The sequence below is a fragment of the Plasmodium cynomolgi genome, chromosome 14, assembly GCF_000321355.1.
Source record: "Plasmodium cynomolgi strain B DNA, chromosome 14, whole genome shotgun sequence".
Lineage (NCBI taxonomy): Eukaryota > Apicomplexa > Aconoidasida > Haemosporida > Plasmodiidae > Plasmodium > Plasmodium cynomolgi.
The window spans coordinates 1,141,488-1,155,207 of NC_020407.1; the positions used below are offsets into that span (position 1 = coordinate 1,141,488).

Below are 13,720 nucleotides of genomic sequence, written 5' to 3' on the forward strand. Positions count from 1 at the left end.
AAATATCAGAAAATGACACATAACGATGAAGGTAAAAAAAAAAAAAAAAAGTAAAGAGGTACGTACTGAGATGCTGAATGATCGATGAATTAACCTTATGCGAAATTACAAAAATGCGAACTCGCAACGGTTAGTGAACTTCATCCGTCACTCTTGAATTCCTTTCAGTTTACGAAATGAACAGAAGTGGAAAGATCTTTCTTAATATTCTTGTACATGCCTCTTTATGTCACAAATGTGCGCTAGTGACCAATTAGGTGCACCCTCAAAATGGGAAACTCAATGCGGCTGACCCATTAAAGTTTGGGCTTAACGCTGTATGTACCTTCGGCATTTGGCCAGCATTTCCCTCATCATGCAAATGATCCCGTCGTCTAGGCATCCACACTCACCTCATCATTCTTATTCACAGTTCCATCATCGGCATTGACCGGATCGGTATTATCTCCCTGATCGGTCTGGTCGGCCCGATCGGCGTGATTGGCATGATCCCGCTGATCGCCTTGATCTCCCTTATCGTGTATGCTGCTACTTGAGTTGTCAATCGCATTAGCTCCAATTCGTCCCTCATTCTGACTGTCCTTACTTGGGTCATTCTCAATATTTACATTACTTACCAAGTCTCGAATGACATTATTAAACATCTTCCCATTACCATGCATAGAATTTGGTGGGGGGAAAAAACTACCAGAATATTTATTGTTTTGAAACCCTGACATGCTACCGATGCTATTGCTATTCATGTGCATAGGGTGCGAGTGATATTTACTAGAGTAACTATGATGCCCGTGCCTTTCCCTGGAGTACCTACCATGGGACATATGATGGCGATGTGAATGACGCGAATGATGTGAGTGGTGCTTCATATTGTTACATTTCATACGCATGGGGAAATTTCCTGGCATCATATTATTCATCATTGGGTTTCCTAGTACATTATTGAACGCGTCGTTTCCTAGAAACCCTAAAAAGTTCTGTGGGGTTATGCCTTCTTCCCTTAGCAAATTTTGGAAATACTCAATTTTTGCACTTATGTGTTTTCTCCCTTGAATGTGCTGTCTGCGCCCCACTGGGGAGCTGTGCGTTAGGTAGATGTCGCAATATTCACAGTAGTACTTTGGCATGGTTTCTCAGCAGGGTGGAAGAAGGAAAGACAAATTAAGTCACTTTCAAAGTGTAGTTTTCTATCGGTATGCTCCTCAAAACGGAGGGGCAATTCTACACCACACGTATGTACTTCCTTCCGCAGGTATTTTTACAGGTCAGTAATTCTATCCCTCTCTTTGTTGGACAGCCAACTGGTTCGCTTTTTCCAAAAATAAAGTGCTCACATGCGTTTTTTGTTTTTTTTTACAGCCTGTCATATGTGTCATTAATGTTTGTGGCGACTTATGTTTTGTCCTTTTTGGTGTTTCTTATCTAAAAACCTCACAAGTGATTCTTTTTTTCTTAGTCTGCTATACAGTTCAATTGGGCTTGATAAAGATTTGCTCTCTGATGGGGGGGGAAGAACCTCCTGGTGCTGCTTCTCGTGTCAATTCTGTTCATACAGAGTTAGTGCCATGTACAAATATGCGAATATAATTATTTATGGGACGAATAACCACCTAATGTGAGCACAAATTAGGCATCACTTGCGTGGGAGTACGAATCGAAAAAAAAAAGTTAGTCCTTACGTGCGTAATACGCTGACTGTTCATGCTACGTGAGCACGGCGAGAAGGTGACCTCTGCCTTTTTTCTTCACCTATATCACGTTCATACTTTTATATTTTCTAGAGCTGTTCATACTCATCTACGCTTTATGAATGGAAAAATGTATTCATCATATGAAGCTCTTACTCATGATTACGTAAACGTTTTTTTTTTCGCTTCACGTTTTTAGCGGCAATTAAAAGGGGTATATTTAAAGCGTTAAAAATGTCAAAAAAGTTTCAAATGAATGTCAAAAAAATTCCAAAAAAATGTCAAAAGGGAGCAAACAGGAGCCAAAAGAAAAGTTAAAAGAGAAAGCTGGAAAAAGCGACGAGTTGATGGCCCAACTGAAGCGACGTGCTCCGCGCCGTGCAAAAAGGCAAACTGGAAAAATAAAGCGCGATAGAAGAAGTATATTATACCAACACCATTGCTGCGCGCAAAAACTGTAAACGCGCGGTAGGGCAGCAGCACAAAGTTCAGAAATTACGAAAAGTCAAAAAAATTAGCAAAAACGAACAATCGTATGTAAGTAAAATACCTACATACGTTTCACTTCCTGATAAAAAGATAGGCATTAAAAACGGTGAAGATAAATGTATCGTATCCTCCCAAATATACATAATATATTTTCATAACATGAACTTTATGCATACGTGAACATGCCAAACGGGTGAAAACGCTCGTGTAAATTTTTAATAACGATTTATATACAGCTCGGAAGCAGGCGGGTTAAACGCGCATTTTTCCTTTTTTATGAAGTTAGCAAAGCTGCAAAAAATTTACCTCTTTTTTTTTTTTTTTTTTTGTTAGTATCTCCACTAGTTGAACGAAATGTCAAAATTGCCTTTACTCGCATTGACATTTCGGGATAACAACTATGCACATAAATATTTAGCATTTTTACGATATTCACACAAAGGGAAAAAAAACAGCAAATAATGTTTATAGAAAGTTATAAGCATGTACAAGTGAAGAAGCCGATTTTTACGTTACGTCCCCTTCCAATTTTCCATACGTATAAAGAGAAATCCTCCCATTTTATCAAGAAATTGACACATATAGGGCATATCTCATTTAACCCCGCACGTTTGTTCATAATCAGTGGATAGCCTATGTGCGCCTGTTTCGAAACGTCCTACCATCGCACACTCACACACACACACACATAGGGCATCTGCGTGTTCAGGTAATGCTTGCCCATATGAGGAAAGCCCAACTGTGCCGGTTAAAAAATCGCTTAACAGCAGTATCGTATAGAGATATCGGCATGACTCTCAACTGCGCAGTTGTGAGGAAGTGCGTCCAGTTTTTGCCAGAGCGATGAAATGAAAACAAATGCACATATATACACATACATATATATACCCATGTGTGTATTTTCCCCTCCCTTTAACTTCCGTGCGCCCCAGCAGCAGAGACCCTTACAGACTTGTTTGTCCCGAAAGAGAAGCCACCCGCAGCAACTCGAAAACAACCCATGTGTACGCAGACATATGTCCTAGGTGGCTTGCACAAAATATATGCACACCTAATATTACCCATTTAGGTTTAGCTTCATTTGCATACCTATAGGAAGATGTCTAATTTGGCGAAAAAGAGATTAATTCGGGACTTTAGAAAATTGCAAGCTGATTCACCTTACGGAGTTAGCGGCTCCCCAATAGGGAATGACATTATGAAATGGAGGGCGGTTATTTTCGGGCCAGCAGACACCCCTTGGGAGGGAGGTAATAAAGGCTAAGGGGGAAGAGTGTGTATCCTTCCCCTCAGGGATTATGCAAAACAAGTGGAAGGAATAACCCCTTGTAGAGAAGCGAAAACTGCACTAATTTGTTATGTGCTAATTTTGGCAGCATGCACAGGGGAACACTAAAAAGGGGGTGCTCCCCCAAACCATGTGTTAATTACCCAAAAGGGAAATAACGCCAGTGTTAAGAGTGCCATCGATAGGCCGCTCCCATGGATGGCCTCAAAAAAGACGTTCTTTACAGCGTGATATTGTAAACATCCTCCTTCTGCTCATCCCCTTCCTGTAGGCACCTTTCAGCTGGAACTTTTATTTGGAAATGAATACCCAAACAAACCTCCCAAAGTCAAATTTTTGACCAAAATGTTTCACCCCAATATATATATGGACGGAAACATATGTATTGACATTCTCCAAAAGCAGTGGAGTCCTATTTACGACATTTCTGCAATACTGACCTCCATTCAGTCCTTACTGAGTGACCCGAACCCGAACAGCCCAGCCAATCAGGAAGCTGCCCTCCTCTTTGTGGAGAACAGAATTGAATATAACCGAAGAATTAAGAACTGTGTCAAGGATTCCATCAGTTTTATCGATCACAAGGTGCAGGAAGAGGAGGACGGCAAGGCTTAAAAGGGGGGCGTCCATTCGGCACGTACACACAAGAAGGTGCATTTGCACGCACATATATATATATATATATATATTTATGTACACATATGGGCACCGCCCCGTTCGCACGCCGCATGTTTGTTTCCCATTTGATGCAGACCCGACTTAGTGGCGTCTTCCTTGCACTTCGCAGATTCGACATTGCATACTTCAGGTTGCGCATTGCGGATCGCATCGTGCATTCGGCATTCTCCTGCTGAACCGCATTTTTTTTTTTATGCGTACATAATTAGAAGAGTATGTTTTTTTTTTGGAAAAATCGTGTGTTGCTTAGAAGTGTGGGCTGTGCGAGAGGTGGGGGTATTTTGGCGAATCCGTCTGTGGGTACATTTGGCGCCTCCTTAGGAAAGTGAAGAGGATGAGATGCAGAGGTGTCGAGAAAGTGATAAAGACGTAACAAAAAGGAATGGAGACGTAACAGAAACTTCACTGTTAAAGGCAAAATGGCATCACCACGCAACCCCAGTTTATTTTCCCTTCCCCTCTTTTTCTTTTTTTTGTTCCCTCATAATTAACTCAGTATTTTTTTTCAGTTCTTTATGCAAATTTTTGTAATTGTTTTATAAAAATTTCTAAAGTGTTATGAAATGCCTACTTTGTCATTTATTTTCCCCCCCTTTAGTGTGTTTTGCATTTTATAACCCACACGAATATGAGGAAAATGTGTTTTTTTTTTTTTTTTTTTTTTATTTTAAATTGTGATGCCTTTATTGCATGTGTGTTGTACACCTACATGTACGTCCACCAATTTGTGCATAGAGAGGTATACGCCGCACGTATGCTTTGCCATTTTTTTGTCCCTGTTAAAACTGTCAAAGGTGGAAAAAATGCTCCAAGCTTTTGGATAAAAACGTATATGATATAATACGTGTTATATATGTACATGCATAGACGTATATTTACCTGCACACAATTCGTGAAAAAAATTCCTATTTGTCACTATGAATTTAGCCCTCCAAAATTTGCACATGAATTATTAAAGAAGGACTGTACTTATATGTGCGCCGTATGGCACTGTCATTTGGGCCACATTTTCTGGAAAGTGCGCCTTCGCGTTTTTACGTAAACAGACAGGCACAAATATTGTCGTGGAAATGCTGAGCGGACGACTGTAGGAGGTGAGTTTATGCTTTACTTTGCGTACACCTCGGGGAGAAGGCTTAAGGTAAAGTTCTCAGGTGTGCACATATACGTAATGTATACATATTTATACGTGAGTATTTTATATTTATGTGCTTCCCCTCTTCAGTTATGCAACGTAGGCCAATTTGTGCAGTCGGGAAAATGGCAGGCATGTGCGTATATACAATGCTGTATACGCAAACAGACCAATTGGGAAAAGCCCACTCCCCCCCTCAACATGCAGTGCTTTTGCATGCCCTTCAAAATGGGAAAATAATATCAAAAAAAATTATCTTTTACACGTCATAAAATATGCCTTTTTGAAATACGGCATGTGTAGGAGTAAATTTTGTAAAATAAAGATTTGTCATTTGTTCGTAAGCTTTCACCCCAAATCGGTCGCTCTGCAGGTGTTACCAACACATACAATTGCCATGCTACATGAGTATATATACAGGAGTATTTAAGCCTTTTAATGTATAACCCTCCATTGGAAGGGGCACAAACAAAATGCAACGCCAATAAAAATAACCTACGCGTCCGTTCGCCATATTCTGGCTTACATGGACATGATGGTGTTTATATCCCAGGGAAATGATTGAAAAAAAAAAAAAGCGAAATGTGAAGAATAAGGGGAAAAATATATCCTTATTTTTTTCACAAGGTAAAGTAGTGCTACACATACCTCCGCGTAGATATGTAGGCACGCAAGCATGTAACTCATGTATACCTTCGCTGCCTCGACGAAATAATTCTTCTCCCCTTGTTACAAGAACAAAGTGTCACCGCACCGCTTGCCACAAAGAGCTTGTTTGAGAAAAGAAAAACACAAATGATCCGGGCTAAAGTGTCAATGGCACAAATTGAAAAAGAAAGAAAATAATATAATAGTAAAGGAGAACACGGTCGAAGCAGCAGGAGGAATCCGATTCGATGAATAAAATGAGGGCATTTCAACACGCTCCATCATATAACCATATGTGCTCCGTACGTGTACGCATAAATGAATAGCAAAAGGGGCTTCAAACATGCATGTACGGAATTGGCAGCGTAGTAGTATACTGTATGCTGGGTGCGTAGTACCACCCTCCAATGGGAAAAAAAGTATAACCTTATATGCAAGCGCGTAGAAAAAAAAAAAAAAAAAATATATATTATTTTTTTGTGAGTGATTGAAAAAGAGAACCCGCCCCACCTTGTCAAAGCCTAATTTCAATATATATTGTTTACCCCCCCTTTTTTTTTTTTTTATTATATATATATGCTGTATTATTTAAGAGAGAAAAAAAAAAAAAAAAATTAACTCCTTCCCTTGTAGCATCTATGTAGTATATATGTACGTACATGCATATAATAATGCGTACCGTATGATGATATATTATATTTCTGTTCGACATTTTTAAAAAATCTATACTAGTTTTTTTCACAATTTTTAAGTTTTCTTTGTTTCATTTCGCGTTTTTTCGAAGGGCAGCATACTGACGTAATCTTAGGTAGTTGCAATTTAAAGAAGCAAAATGTTTAATGTAAATTTTTAAGAATAGGCCTTTGTGTGAATATATTCTTAACAGAAGAGATTTAACTCAAGGGAAGAAACGGGGGGCTGCAGAGAAGAAAAGAAAAGAGGAAGAGGAAGAGGAAACGGAAGAGGAAAAGGGAAAAGTGGGCGTAAGCGAAAGAAGTGTGACCGAAAAGTGGGCATTAAGCAATAGAAGAATAGATAAAAAAAGTGGCTCAAAATAATAGCAGACTAAGGCGGAGGAAGATTGCTAATTGCAAAGGAAAACTCCCCTAACGGAAGCGCAAAACTAAACGCCTCACCAACGCAGAGGCGAACGGACGCACGAGCACTTCCCTGTGAGCGGATATGTTTTCATTCGGTCTCATAAAAAAAAAAAAGGAGGAGGACCAATCCGTTGAGGAAAAACAAGATGAGGAGAACAAAAGCCCCGTAGTGGAAAATAATGACAACAAGGAACCCGCCTACGATGATAAAGCTAAGGAAGAAGCAGACAATGATGAAAAACCGGTAGATAGTAAAGCCAAAAATAAGAGGACAAGAAAAACTGTTAGGAGAACAAAGAAGGGGCAGAAGGAAGAGGAGGAAGAGAAAGAAGAGGAGGAAGAGAAAGAAGAGGAGGAAGAGAAGGAAGAAAAGGAAGAGAAGGAAGAGAAGGAAGAAAAAGAAGAGAAGGAAGAGAAGGACGAAAAAAAAGAAGAGGAAGATAAGAAAGGCAAAAAGGGTAAGAAAGAGCCGAAGGGTAAAAAGGGAGGCGCCAGAAAGGGCAAAAAGGCGGCCGCAGATGAGAAGGAAGAAAACGACAAGAAGGACGAGGCGAATGAGGTGAACGATGCGAACGAAGCGAACGAAGCGAATGAGGCGAATGAAACGCACGAGACGAACGACGAAGCGGACAAGGAGAAGGAAAGCCAGGAACGGAAGAAGGAATTAAAGGTTGAAGAAGAGTTAAAGGATAAGGACGCCAAAGCAAGCGCGCTAACGCTGGAAATTTTGGGAGATATCCCAGATGCTGATTTAAAGCCCCCAGAAAATGTTCTATTCGTTTGTAAGCTCAATCCCGTAACGGAAGAAGAAGATTTAAAAACCATTTTCGCGAGATTCGGACCGATAATATCGTGTAACATTGTAAAGGATAAGGTAACGAACAACTCGCTCCAGTATGCCTTTATTGAATTTGAAAAAAAAGAAGACTGCCTAAATGCCTACTTCGAAATGGATAATGTCATCATTGACGATAGAAGAATACACGTGGATTTCTGCCAATCGTTAGCGAAATATAAGGGAGAAATAAAAAACTGGAAAATCGAAAATGAGGCTGTCCTGGAAAATATTAAAAAAAGGAAATTGGACCAGGAGGACACCAAAAGGAGGAGGAGGGGCAATGGAACTGCCAACGATGAACCGAAAGACGAGGAAGAAGACAGCATTCGGGTCTTCAAATACGAAAGTGATAACAACACAAAGGAATATGAAACTAATTCCAATAAGGAGGAAAAAAAAGATGACCCCAACGACAGCGCGAACAACAATGCTGCGGGGAGCGGAAAATACGACTACAGTAACGGAAAAAGGTACATCCCCTCTAAGTACTACAAAGACAGTTATAATAATTATTCCAATCAGTACCCCTACAGAAGGTATTCGTACAAATACAGATATAATAACAGTTACAATGCCCCCTACGGGAAGGGCTTTTTCTATCGAAAAAATTATAACAACAGTTACTATGATAAGTATAGCTACTATGGTAGAGTAAGAAAAAACAGCATGTTCAACAAACGGAATTATTCTCCCAGAGATGCTGCAGGCCATCGAAATGACGACTACAGCAGTCGGTACAGAAGACAACGTAGTTACTCCTCGGACAACTCACAGAAAAAGAGACTAGATAAGAGAGATTCTAGAAAAAGTGAAAATAGAAAATATGGCAGTAAATCGATGGAAAAATCTCCCAAAGGAGGTGAACATGGTGAGTATCAATACCCAAGAGATGGTCATGGGGAAGGAGGATACTCAAATGATAACAATGCAGATGACACTCTGCTAAGAAGCGGGAAAAAAGTGAAAGATAGAGGTGCCGCTACATCGGGACCTGGTGATGATGAACGACATTCAAGTTATAATTATAAAATGCAGAGAAAAACAAACAGATCACGGTCATATTCTGTGAGGACAGACGATAAGGAAGAAAACAAGGGGTACTTCAAACGTGATGAATATAACAATGATTATTACTATGATAAAAAACGAAAATACGGACAGTATAATGGGGCACCTGGGGATTACGAAAAACGAGGGGACGATGATTACGCGTATAATAATGGCTACTATAAGGGCTCCTACAATAAAAGGCTGAAAGGGTATCCAGGCGGAGAGGAAGATGAGAGGTATAAGAAGGTCTACCCGAAGTATTTCGACAGGTATGACAAAAATTTCTATCCAAAATATGAGCGAAAGGATTTTTACGACCAGGATAAGAAGTACTACGATGAGGATAAGAAGTATTACGATGCGGATAAGAAGTATTACGATGCGGATAGGAAGCCCTACGATGCGGACAGGAAGCCCTACGATGCGGACAAAAAATCGAGTAAGTACAAAAATGATGAGTACCGAAAGTACGACAGAAGCGCCTCTTACGATTACAAGGGAGATAAAAGAAAATATGGCGACAAAAACGAGGATTATTATAACAAGACAAAGTATAGCAAGAACGACTCGTACGAGCGGGATGATAGTAAGAGGTACAATAAGGACAACAAAGCTTATGGAAGCAGTTACAAGGACGAAAAGAGCTATGGTAAGTATAAGGATAAAACGTACGACTTCGAGGATAACGAGGATGCGCAGAAGAGCTCCAAATATTCCAGCAAGAAGGAGGACAAAAAGTGGTACGATAAGCGGGACGACAAGCGGGACGATAAGCGGGACGATAAGCGATACGACCGGCGGGATGATAAAAACTACTACAAAGACACCAAATCGAGGCAAAAGGATGATTACAAATATGATGACCTCGACAAAGGAAAACGAGACAAATCGTATGATCGAAAAAACAAAGGGGACGATAGCAGAGATCGCGCGAATGACAAAAAAAGTTACAACTACAAAAGTAAGAAGGGAAAATATGCGGACGGAAAAAAAGATGATGATTATAACACCTCTCCCAATACAAAGCGAGACAAAAAAAATAAGGACAACAAAAAGCGAAGATCGAAATCGTACTCCGACGTAAGTCATAACAGTTCTGCTAAATATGCGACCAAAAGCAAAAAGCAAAAGAAGGAAAAATATTCGTCAAAGGATAAAAAAAAGGACAAGAAGAAAAAAAATTATGACGATGATGACTACGAAAAATATAATAACTCGGTTAGCAACTCAAATAATTCCTATTCAAACAAGAAGGACAATAAAAACAACTCCTACGCCGCCAAATCGGAATCTGCTAATTCGGCTTATTCATGAAAAGGTGTTATCACGTGCAAGTATATGAAACAGACGTTACCTTTAATTTTCCGGACAAAGAGCGCTGCTGTGAAAGAGTGGTATACGGGGGGAGGGGGTATTGCTAAAGGGGCCCACACACCGCCGTCATTGTTAACCATGCCAGTACGTCCGTGTACCAATATTACACACGTGTGTCCTGCACACTAACGTACCCCGCGCACCTACATATGTATATACCCATTTGCTCCTTCTCCTGTTTGTTTAGTAACAACGTATGGCATGTGACACACCACTTACTGCGCACAATTTCTGAATTTAAAAAGTAAAGGATTAATTTAGAACGAATAAAAAAATCGAGTCCTTAACGCTCAATAACGCACAGCGCTCAAGAGATGATGCTTCATAAATATCTGATGTTATTCATTACGGAAATGTTTTTCTATTTTGTAAATTAACACTGCATGTCATGATATGTTTAAATGCGCATATGTGTATATATATACCCCATGTAGCATATATATGAGCGTGCAAAAATATATGTATACTCACCCTCATTTAGACATGCGCATTTAAGTATATGTTTTTATGAGCCTCTTTGCGATGCAACCCCTCCCCCCCCCGAAGTCAATGTACTTAGTCGCTTGTCTCGATTCAATCTCAACGGCAAATGCATCCAAAGTATATTTAAAAAAAATTTTGGCTGCTTTCCATTTTCCCGATTCCAACATAAATCTGTGTACCAAAATGATCTGCATCCTTCTTAAATGACCATACCGCTGAAGGGGACGAAGTAAAACTTTTCCGAATTGACCGCAGGGACAGAGAGAGCCTGCCTCCCATTGGTGAATGTACCGGATGACATAACGCAAAAAAAGGTTCGTATCAAGCCGATGGGGGGTTCCTTACCAGTGTGGAAACAAAAAGGCAAAGAACGCACAAGAATGGCACAAAATTGGGGAACAAACGGGTGGCAAAAAGATGGATCGCCGTTGCGCCCCGCCTTTCTCTTCCTTTACGCACTGCTTTGCTTACTCAACGCGCTACTACACTTAAACTTCCACTTTGAATTACATTTTTTTTTTCACTCTTTTCTCATTTATTTGATGTGTTTAAAAAGTGCGTTTTGTATATATTTTGCCCTCCTTCACCATCCAACGTTGCACGCCCCAACATGTCTCTTTTGTTTAGCGTATGTTCACGCAGAGGCGTGCGCTGATAAAACTTATGCATAAATTGGTAAATGCGAAAAAAAAAAAAAAATTAGCAAATTTGAAGCTACTTACAGGGGAACGTTTTTTTCTTAACCTTGGGGAAAGCTCTTTCTAGTTATACCCTCACACTTGAGGGGTGACATGCAAGGGAGAGCATATTGCTCATGTGTTCCATTTGTATGTACAACACACACTTTACATCACCATCTCCTGTACCTTATAAAACAGTGCAGTGCCGACACATTTCCATGCGCTTGTTTTCCTTGCCCCTTTGCCTGCAGTTGAACCATGCACGCACGATAACACACTTATGTGTAGTCTCTTTTAAAACACATCGTAGCGGTGCAAATGGGCCATATGTGAGCACACAAAAATTCGGATCACACGTTTTATGCATATAACCTCTTTTGAGGGAAAGGGGGAGATACGAAAGTGCAACATGTAGAACCCTTTTCCTCCAACCGATGAAGCAATTTTACAAAACGACCTTCATTCAATTCGTAATAGCTGCTCCTGCTTTACGTATCTCCTTTATAACATATTAAAGGCATGTACACATAGAAGCATACTTGCACACTGCATCCATGCTGTGCACTTGCACATGTACCTGTGGGGCATCGCCAGGATGGCAAACCCTAAATGGACGGTGTATATATTGTTCCTACAAAGCTTTAACGCAAAAAAAAAAAAAAAAAGGGGCTGGGACATATTCTCCTTACACTACTTGTTCACTCTTTCCCCTTTCAACCTTTGTTGTAAATCGCACCCTTCGAAAAAAAAAAAAAATCCCCATTTATTATTTTCCCTTATTCGCTATACATATTGTGATTTATATGCACAATTGGCAAATGGGGGGTTGCCTCATTTCTTCCATGGCGGCTCCGCCCCTCCAAAACCCTTTACGTTCACCTAATTGTTCCGCATAAAGTGAAGGGGGCCCAAATAAGTAAAACGGGTACAACACAGCATGGCATGGTAGAGTTACGCGCAGTTACGCGGAGTGACGCAAAACCAAACAAAACCCTCTCGCGAATGCCAAACGACATAAAAATAAAATATGATGAACATGGGAAGGTAAATATGTGAGCATTTTTACATATGCATTGCATATATGTAAACATGGCTGCTCATGAAGGATTGTTGAAAGGGACTGTGGAGGTGTATAAGCACGCATCATACGTGTATATGTTATGTATACACGTAGGTATGTATACCCATATTCATACGCATACGTAACTATGTACGTATGCACTACTCATACGCGGCCGAGGTGTCCTTGCGCGGAAGCGGGGTGGCGAACCTTCCGCACTACTCGCAAAGCCCAACGGAATAAAATTTTGCATAAAATAAATTTCGTTTGGGCACTTAAATCGTAGCACATACGGCCATGTATGTGATCTGTGCGAAGAAAATTTTTTGCGTCAAAATAAGCAAATGAGGGAAGCACCATTTAAAAAAAAAAGCAAAACGATAGCGATTGCGATGCGAAAGTGATGCGAAAGAGATGGCAGTGGCCAGTAGCAATAAGGAAGTGAGGACATGAACCATATTAACTTTTAAAAGAGCTCTTTCCATTTCCTTTTCACGTTTCGCATGTTTATACAAATATATCCGTACCGTATGAGTACATATACGAAGGTACTTGTACATACGTATGCATGTACGTACGCACGTGGCTATGTAGCAGGAAGGGAAAAAACGCTTGGATGAGGCTTTCTTACGTTTTAAAGAAAAAAACACATTTTTCTTAAAATTCAGTAAGGGACTTCTTGTAAACAAAAATAGGTTTTGTCACTTTATTAATTAAGTAAGGAAGCTTGCATGCGCACGTGTAACTCATAGCTGCGCTCATGCTTGTACTGGCGCATGTATACAAGGTGCGTACTCTTCCCCCACCCCTTTTTTTTTTTTCCCCACGTGTACACGAAGTGCTGTGTGTTTTCACAAAGGGAAAAAAACACACTTCCAACATATTTGTAAAACACTTGCGGGGACGTGTATACATGTGCATGTGTACCTGTTTGTTCATTCAGCCAAGTGTTCATCACCCGCGGAGTTTATTTACACCACGCAGGGGTGTACGTGTTATATGTATGCACACAGTACGCAGCAGTGCCCATGTTTATGTAACACATTGTCAAATGGTTGAGCGTGAATGTATATACCAATTTTAAGGCTTGCCCCTCAACCCATGTGACACTTAATGGACAACTTGCAAACCATAAAACCATAACCACCCCCTTTGCAGCTCCCTTCCAATCTTGAAGAAGATTTTTACTGAGCAGCGTTACATCTCACGTTC

General features: G+C 40.3%; 3 protein-coding genes across 3 annotated transcripts; 2 read left to right on the forward strand and 1 right to left on the reverse strand.

The window, feature by feature from the left end:
• Positions 1-376: 376 nt before the first annotated feature.
• PCYB_143550 (hypothetical protein) lies at positions 377-1,129 on the reverse strand (the record flags this gene model as incomplete). The annotated part of the gene is made up of 1 exon (XM_004224826.1): positions 377-1,129. A coding segment is annotated over exon 1 (747 nt), but the record flags the coding sequence as incomplete, so codon positions are not given.
• Positions 1,130-2,612: 1,483 nt separating this feature from the next.
• Positions 2,613-4,077, forward strand: PCYB_143560 (ubiquitin-conjugating enzyme E2; the record flags this gene model as incomplete). The annotated part of the gene is made up of 3 exons (XM_004224827.1): positions 2,613-2,883; positions 3,110-3,424; positions 3,734-4,077. The coding sequence occupies exons 2-3, from the start codon at positions 3,274-3,276 to the stop codon at positions 4,075-4,077; spliced, it is 495 nt and encodes a 164-aa protein (XP_004224875.1). The 5' UTR covers positions 2,613-2,883; positions 3,110-3,273.
• A 3,028-nt stretch (positions 4,078-7,105) lies between these two features.
• PCYB_143570 (RNA binding protein) lies at positions 7,106-10,225 on the forward strand (the record flags this gene model as incomplete). Its single annotated transcript, XM_004224828.1, has 1 exon — positions 7,106-10,225. One exon carries the CDS (start codon positions 7,106-7,108, stop codon positions 10,223-10,225), a length of 3,120 nt encoding a protein of 1,039 aa, XP_004224876.1.
• Between the last annotated feature and the right edge of the window lie 3,495 nt (positions 10,226-13,720).